This window comes from Gadus morhua, chromosome 20 (genome assembly GCF_902167405.1).
Source record: "Gadus morhua chromosome 20, gadMor3.0, whole genome shotgun sequence".
NCBI classification, from domain to species: Eukaryota; Metazoa; Chordata; class Actinopteri; order Gadiformes; family Gadidae; genus Gadus; species Gadus morhua.
The window spans coordinates 253,651-262,500 of NC_044067.1; the positions used below are offsets into that span (position 1 = coordinate 253,651).

Genomic DNA, 8,850 nt, shown 5'->3' on the forward strand with positions numbered 1-8,850 from the left:
CAATCAACACGGCATATTACCTTATAATTTCAGATGTATTTATTTTCAATTTCCAAATAGCTTACTTTTAACCATGAAAAACTAGTAAGACAAAGTAACGCATATTAACATTTCAAGTAAACAAAACAGGTGCATTAGGCCTGCAATACAAGTAAACATAAAAAATGCATAAGGCCTACATGTGAAGTAAGCAGAACAGGAACACTAGGCCTACACTTCAAATAAACAAAGTGCATTAGGCCTAGATTTCAAGTAAGCAAAACAGGTACACCAGACCTACATTTCAAATAAACACAAAAAGAGCATTAGGCCTTCATTTCAAGTAAGCAAAACAGTGTCCCAAGTGGTGTTAGACCCAACAGGTTCTCACAGATCTCTTTCTTGTCTTGATGAAACAATCGCACATAAACCAAAAGCTGGGCATTATCCGTTACATCTGAAGACTCATCAATGGCTAAGGATGGGGCACTCTGAACAGCCGCATGAAGCTGTGACAGTCCGTCATCTGATAACATTTCGGATTTTCTGGTCGTCGAAGCACTCATTCACAACAGTCGTGTCACTGATTTTTTTTTTTATGTTGCCCCAAAATCCATGCAATCTTAAGTGAGCATTCATTTGCACGTTGCTGGCCTGTAAATTAGTGTGTGAAGACACGCGTAGACCTCTCATACTGAGCTCTCAGCTTGGATATTTTCCACGCTCTTACTTCTGACTTCTGGGGATACTTTTCCTCTAAGGATCTATGTTTGGATTCGTAATGCCGCTTAATATTCCCGCTTTTTATCAGAGCCACGGTTTCAACACATAAAAGACACAACAAAGGTTTTGTACTGCCTTGCGGGAGAATGAACAAGTATTGGTCAGTCCATTCATCTTTAAAATGTCTGTTTTCGGGGTAAACTTCCCTTATTTTCGAGCAAGCCATTTTCTCATTCCAAATCGCTCTTCCGGTAAACAAAAAATTTGATTGGCTATTTACTGAGTGACGCTTTTACACCCATGCCGTGACAGACGGAGGGAGGGGGGGAGTTCGGTGAGTGCATGATCTTCGCTCTGTGAAGATCATTGCTTTTTGCTGTTTTTACGCTGCACTACAGACTATTCTGCCTTTCAATTTGTATTTCAGTGAGAAATGATTTTACTAACATACTAACATGCTTTGTATAGTCAAATCATTAAAAAAATAATAATAATAAAAAAAAAACTTTTTTTTAAATTATTTTTATTATTTTAAATTGGTCATGGTTCCGGATAGGACCGTCACTTGGTCCGGACCCGGACCGCGGCCCGCCGTCTGGAGATGCCTGCTATACATCCATGCTACACACAGTACATCCATCCTACACACTGTACATCCATCCTACACACTATACATCCATACTACACATCCATCCTACACACTATACATCCATGCTACACATCCATCCTACACACTGTACATCCATCCTACACACTATACATCCATCCTACACACTATACATCCATCCTACACACTATACATCCATGCTACACATCCATCCTACACACTGTACATCCATCCTACACACTGTACATCCATCCTACACACTATACATCCATCATACACATCCATCCTACACACTGTACATCCATCCTACACACTGTACATCCATCCTACACACTACACATCCATCCTACACACTACACATCCATCCTACACATCCATCCTACACACTGTACATCCATCCTACACACTATACATCCATCCTACACACTATACATCCATCCTACACATCCATCCTACACACTATACCTCCATCCTACACACTATACATCCATCCTACACATCCATCCTACACACTATACATCCATCCTACACACTATACATCCATCCTACACATCCATCCTACACACTATACATCCATCCTACACACTATACATCCATCCTACACACTATACATCCATCCTACACACTATACATCCATCCTACACACTACACATCCATCCTACACACTGTACATCCATCCTACACACTATACATCCATCCTACACACTATACATCCATCCAATACATCCATCCATCCATCCTACACACTATACATCCATCCTATGCACTATTAATCCGTGGTACACATCCAACCTGCAGCGACGTACCTCTTGGATGTTCATGTATGCGTCTCCCAGCAGCAGGAAGGTGTGAGAGCTTGGCATCTTCTCCACCATTTCTCTGTAGAAACCAACGTTAACATCACAGGAACGCTTTTGGTGTTGGCACTTTGAAATAGACACATTATAGACTGATAGACATCTATCAGATATCTATATCTATATAGTAGGGATGGGCACGAGTAGTAAATTCCAAACTCGAGTGATCGAAGAAATTCCTCGAGGATCAATCGAGTACTCGTTAAATCAAATCTATTTTTAGAATGCAACGCATCTGCAGCAGGAATAGGCCTGATGATGAACGGCAATATTACCAACCAAACATGTAATGCTTATTCTCCATCAAAACAGTCAGAGTTATCAGAGTATTCATTATTTATTTTTGCAAACGTTCAAAACACATTTTCCTTACAAAAATAAATATGCGTCTCACAATTTAAATCACGTCGAACCAAGGCCTGTAACAGTTTTAAAAAAACGAAACAAGTAGCCTAACCATTGCAAATAAATGCTTAATGCTGCAAATAAAACGGCAGCAAATGGACTATGGAAATACTCAGCGTTGTGATCTTCTCTACACGCCCGGGATTACAGCTGCGTCTTGCGGCGGTGAAAATAGCCGACACACTTTCACTTTCACCGTTGCTGCGGGTCTGCTTTCCCGAACTCACCGTTGTGTTTCAGGAGCATATTGCCGCATAATACTTTCTGGTAGCTCGATTTCGCTTGGCATATTTTACATTTCACCTTATGATCTCCTATTTCTTTAAAGTATTTCAATTCTTCGCTGCGGTTTGCTTTAACCGCCATCTCTTAACTTTTTAAATTCTGGCGTGCCTGCACACGGCACGGAACGCGCCATGGAAATGGATGCATTTAATTTTCTTTGTGCCCACGTCATGCGTTAGTGGCGCCGACAGAAAATTTATACATTTGCTTCAGAAAACTTTGTTTGTGTGTGTATATGCAAACTCGAGTTTGCCTGTCCACCAACCGAGTTCATTTGTAACGAGGAGTACTCGAGTAATCGATTCCTCACGCCCATCCCTACTATATAGATAGAGCTATATAGATAGATATATCTATATAGATATCTATATAGAGATCGATATAGAAGGATCTATATTGATAGATCTATACAGAGAGATCTATATAGATATATATATAGATAGATCTATAAAGATAGCTCTATCTATATAGATAGATATATCAATATAGATTTATAGATATATCTATATAGATATATCTATAAAGATATCTATATAGAGATCTATATAGATGTCTATATAGAGATCGATATAGATAGATCTATCTAGATAGATCTATACAGATAGATTTATATAGATATCTAGATATCTATCTAGATAAAACTATCTATATAGATACCTATCTAGATATATCTACCTGGAGGATCTATAGATCTATATAGATCTACCTATATAGATATCTATATAGATAAATCTAGATAGATCTATAATATATATCTATATAGATAGATCAATCTATATAGATCGATCGATCGATCGATCGATCGATCGACATATATAGATCGATCGATATATATAGATCGATTATTATAGATCTATAACATAGATTATATAGATCTATCTATATAGATCTATATAGATCCTCCAGGTTGCGGGGGGCGGGGCTCCAGATGTCCGGCTGACGTCGGGGATTGAACCCAGAACCCCACTGTGACGCTACACCCTCTACACCACCTCCACTGTGACGCTACACCCTCTACACCACCTCCACTGTGACGCTACACCCTCTACACCACCTCCACTGTGACGCTACACCCTCTACACCACCTCCACTGTGACGCTACACCCTCTACACCACCTCCACTGTGACGCTACACCCTCTACACCACCTCCACTGTGACGCTACACCCTCTACACCACCTCCACTGTGACGCTACACCCTCTACACTACCTCCACTGTGACGCTACAACCTCTACACCACCTCCACTGTGATGCTACACCCTCAGCCTCTCTACACCACCTCCACTGTGACGCTACCTCTCTACACCACCTCAGCCCTCAGCCTCTCTACACCACCTCCACTGTGACGCTACCTCTCTACACCACCCTCAGCCCTCAGCCTCTCTACACCACCTCCAGGTGGAGCTCACCTGTAGCAGCCGCAGTACAGGCGCTTCTCCTTGCGGTGGTTCAGGTAGATGTCGGCCATCTTCTCCTTGGCCTGGACGTAGCAGGGCGTGTCGGGGCCCAGCGTTCTGAGCATGCTCAGTGCGAGCTCGGCGTCGCCCCTCCGCAGCGCCAGGTCGGCGTTGGCCACGGCGAGGCGCGGGCCCTCCGCCGTCCCCGAGAACTCGTTGATGGCGTCCTGCATCACCTTGGCCGCCTCATGCTGAACACATTCACGGGTTCATGGATTGGATTAATTTAAGAACATATTAATAATAGAACTCCTGCAGCACCTTCAACAGTTAGTTCTGACCAAGTCATCTGATTGGACGAGAGGCATTCCAGGAGTGCTGATATAGAGTAGAACAGCACTATACTCTAACTATACAGGCATCACTCCGCTTTACTGTTGTTCTCATAACCCGTAATGTTATTAACGGTATATATGGAGCTTAGATTGCAACAAACTTTGCACCGCAAAGATGAACATGTTTCCAGACATACAATTTGAGTTGAATTACTAATGTTCGTCAGGAGAGGATAAAGAGAAGGAAAGAAGCCTGGATGCTTCATCTGAACACATCGTCAACCTTAACTGAGACCTAACCACCTGACGGCTGGGGTTACCCTCGGCCTCGTTCCTACCACCCAATCACAGCCCTGCCCATATTCAGTACGACAGCACTTCCTCTCATGTGATATAGGTAGTGAGGGTTAGCTAGGCGGTCAACAGGGTAATGAGGGTTAGTTAGGTAGTCAACAGGGTAGTGAGGGTTAGTTAGGGAGTCAACAGGGTAGTGAGGGTTAGTTAGGCAGTCAACAGGGTAGTGAGGGTTAGTTAGGCAGTCAACAGGGTAGTGAGGGTTAGTTAGGCAGTCAACAGGGTAGTGAGGGTTAGTTAGGCGGTCAACAGGGTAGTGAGGGTTAGTTAGGCAGTCAACAGGGTAGTGAGGGTTAGTTAGGCGGTCAACAGGGTAGTGAGGGTTAGTTAGGCGGTCAACAGGGTAGTGAGGGTTAGGTAGGTGGTCAACAGGGTAGTGAGGGTAAGTAAGGTGGTCAAATGGTAAACGGGTTAGTTAGGTGGTCAACAGGGTAGTGAGGGTTAGTTAGGTGGTCAACAGGGTAGTAAGGTCAGTTAGGTGGTCAAGAGGGTAGTTAGGGACAGTTAGTTGGTCAACAGGGTAGTGAGGGATAGTTAGGTGGTCAACAGGGTAGTAAGGGTTAGTTAGGTGGTCAACAGGGTAGTAACGGTTAGTTAGGTGGTCAACAGGGTAGTAAGGGTAATTTAGGTGGTCAACAGGGTAGTAAGGTTTAGTTAGGTGGTCAACAGTGTAGTAAGGGTCAGTTAGGTGATCAACAGGGTAGTGAGGGTTAGTTAGGTGGTCAACAGGGTAGTGAGGGTTAGTTAGGTGGTCAACAGGGTAGTAAGGTCAGTTAGGTGGTCAACAGGGTAGTAGGGACAGTTAGGTGGTCAACAGGGTAGTGAGGGACAGTTAGGTGGTCAACAGGGTAGTGAGGGATAGTTAGGTGGTCAACAGGGTAGTATGGGTTAGTTAGGTGGTCAACAGGGTAGTAAGGGTTATTTAGGTGGTCAACAGGGTAGTAAGGGTTATTTAGGTGGTCAACAGGGTAGTAAGGTTTAGTTAGGTGGTCAACAGGGTAGTAAGGGTCAGTTAGGTGATCAACAGGGTAGTGAGGGTTAGTTAGGTGGTCAACAGGGTAGTAAGGGTCTGTTAGGTGGTCAACAGGGTAGTAAGGGTTAGTTGGGTGGTCATCAGGGTAGTTAGGGTTAGTCAGGTGGTCAGGGTAGTGAGGGTTAGTTAGGTGGTCAACAGGGTAGTGAGGGTTAGTTAGGTGGTCACATGGTGAACGGGTTACTTAGGTGGTCAACAGGGTAGTGAGTGTTAGTTAGGTGGTCAACAGGGTAGTGAGTGTTAGTTAGGTGGTCAACAGGGTAGTGAGTGTTAGTTAGGTGGTCAACAGGGTAGTGAGGGTTAGTTAGGTGGTCAACAGGGTAGTGAGAGTTAGTTAGGTGGTCCAGAGGGTAGTAAGGGTTAGTAAGGTGGTCACATGGTAAACGGGTTAGTTAGGTGGTCAACAGGGTAGTGAGGGTTAGTTAGGTGGTCAACAGGGTAGTAAGGGTTAGTAAGGTGGTCACATGGTAAACGGATTAGTTAGGTGGTCAACAGGGTAGTGAAGGTTAGTTAGGTGGTCACATGGTAAACGGGTTAGTTAGGTGGTCAACATGGTAGTGAGGGTTAGTTAGGTGGTCAACAGGGTAGTGAGGGTTAGTAAGGTGGTCACATGGTTAACGGGTTAGCTAGGTGGTCAACATGGTAGTGAGGGTTAGTTAGGTGGTCAACAGGGTAGTGAGGGTTAGCTAGGTCGTCAACAGGGTAGTAAGGGTCAGTTAGGTGGTCAACAGGGTAGTGAGGGTTAGTTAGGTGGTCAACAGGGTAGTGAGGGTTAGTTAGGTGGTCAACAGGGTAGTAAGGGTCAGTTAGGTGGTCAACAGGGTAGTGAGGGTCAGTTAGGTGGTCAACAGGGTAGTGAGGGTCAGTTAGGTGGTCAACACGGTAGTAAGGGTCTCGACCTGTTCTCCGTTGTGCCAGAGGGCCTGGGCGAGCTCCAGGAATATGGAGACGGCGTCGGAGGGGCTGAGGTCCGGCCGCCCGCCCCCGGTCCTGGAGGAGGAGCCAGCCCTGCGGACCCCCGGCAGGCTGAGGGCCTTCTGCAGCGTCTGGACTGCCCCCTGCAGCTCCCCCGCCTGCTGCTGGGCCTGGGCCCGGATCAGGTGGTACAGGGGCCGCTCCCGCACCTGGGGGCGGGACGACCGTGAGGAACAGGGGACCAGGAACAGGGGGACCAGGATCAGAAGGACCAGGACCAGGACCAAGACCAGGAACAGGGGGACCAGGAACAGAAGGACCAGGACCAGGACCAGAAGGACCAGGAGCAGGAACAGGACCAGGGGGACCAGGAACAGGAGGACAAGGAACAGGACCAGTGGGACAGGACCAGGAACAGGACCAGGACCAGGGCGACCAGGAGGACAAGGAACAGGACCAGGGGGACAGGACCAGGAACAGGGGAACCAGGAGGACTAGTCTAGGTCTGGTATGTCTAGTGTCACTGTGGGATGGGTCACTGGTCACTGTGTGACGGGTTACTTCTCACTGGTCACTGGTCACTGTGTGACGGGTCACTGGTTACTGTGCGACGGGTCACTGGTTACTGATCTGGTGACTGTGGGACGGGTCACTGGTCTGGTCACTGGTCACTGGTCTCTGGTCTGGTCACTGGTCACTGTGTGACGGGTTACTTCTCACTGGTCACTGGTCACTGTGTGACGGGTCACTGGTTACTGTGCGACGGGTCACTGGTTACTGATCTAGTGACTGGGGGACGGGTCACTGGTTGCTAGTGACAGTGGGACGGGTCACTGGTCACTGGTTGCTAGTGACTGCGGGACGGGTCACTGGTCACTGGTTGCTAGTGACTGTGGGACGGGTCACTGGTCACTGGTTGCTAGTGACTGTGGGACGGGTCACTGGTCAATGGTTACTAGTGACTGTGGGACGGGTCACTCGTCACTCGTCTGGTCCCTCTGCGACGGGTCACTGTGGGACGGGTCACTGGCTACTGATGACTGGTCACTGGTGAGGGGTCACTGGTTACTGGTCACGGGTCACTGTGGGACGGGTCACTGGCTGCTGGTTACTGGTCACGGGTCACTGTGGGACGGGTCACTGGCTGCTGGTTACTGGTCACGGGTCACTGTGGGACGGGTCACTGATTACTGGTTAGGGGTCACTGGTTACTGGTTATGGGTCAATGGGGGAAGGGTCCAGACCTCAAAGTTGTGGCTGAGACAGAGCTCCAGCGACTGGACGCCCAGGCTGGCGTCCCCCTGCAGCAGGTGGATCTGGGCCATGAGGAGGTGGGCGTCTGCATGGGACGGCTGCTGCTCCAGGCAGCGCTGGAGACTCCTCTGGGCCAACTCCATGTCCCCTGGAGAACACAGCACTGGTCACACACCTGGTAACCAGTTCACAGCACCTACTGGTCACACACCTGGTAACCAGTTCACAGCACCTACTGGTCACACACCTGGTAACCAGTTCACAGCACCTACTGGTCACACACCTGGTAACCAGTTCACAGCACCTACTGGTCACACACCTGGTAACCAGTTCACAGCACCTACTGGTCACACACCTGGTAACCAGTTCACAGCACCTACTGGTCACACACCTGGTAACCAGTTCACCGTCCTACTGGTCACACACCTGGTAACCAGTTCACAGTCAGGCCCAGTGGCCTGACTGTGAACTGGTTGGCCGACTCATTCATCCCCTCACTCTCCACCTCAAGCTGGTGTGTGGTGAGCGTTCTGGCGCCGATTGGCTGCCGTGCATCACCCCAGTGGGTGCTACATACTGGTGGTGGTTTGTGAGGTCCCCCCTTCATTGTAAAGCGTCTTTGAGTGTCTAGAAAAGCGCTATATAAATTCAATCCATTATTATTATTATTATTACCGGTCACACACCTACAAATCAGTTCACAGCA

The 8,850-nt window shown here is 47.4% G+C and overlaps 1 protein-coding gene across 3 annotated transcripts in view; it reads right to left on the bottom strand.

The window, feature by feature from the left end:
• ttc21b (tetratricopeptide repeat domain 21B) overlaps window positions 1–8,850 on the bottom strand; it is a 37,536-nt gene that overhangs the window by 12,524 nt on the left and 16,162 nt on the right. For all 3 annotated transcript variants that reach the window (XM_030343297.1, XM_030343296.1, XM_030343295.1), the window contains exons 13-16: window positions 8,135–8,292; window positions 6,875–7,099; window positions 4,266–4,504; window positions 2,116–2,188 (exon numbers count right to left, since the gene is read on the bottom strand). In XM_030343297.1, coding sequence (XP_030199157.1) covers window positions 2,116–2,188; window positions 4,266–4,504; window positions 6,875–7,099; window positions 8,135–8,292 — 695 coding nt within the window. The remainder of the gene's footprint in view (window positions 1–2,115; window positions 2,189–4,265; window positions 4,505–6,874; window positions 7,100–8,134; window positions 8,293–8,850) is intronic.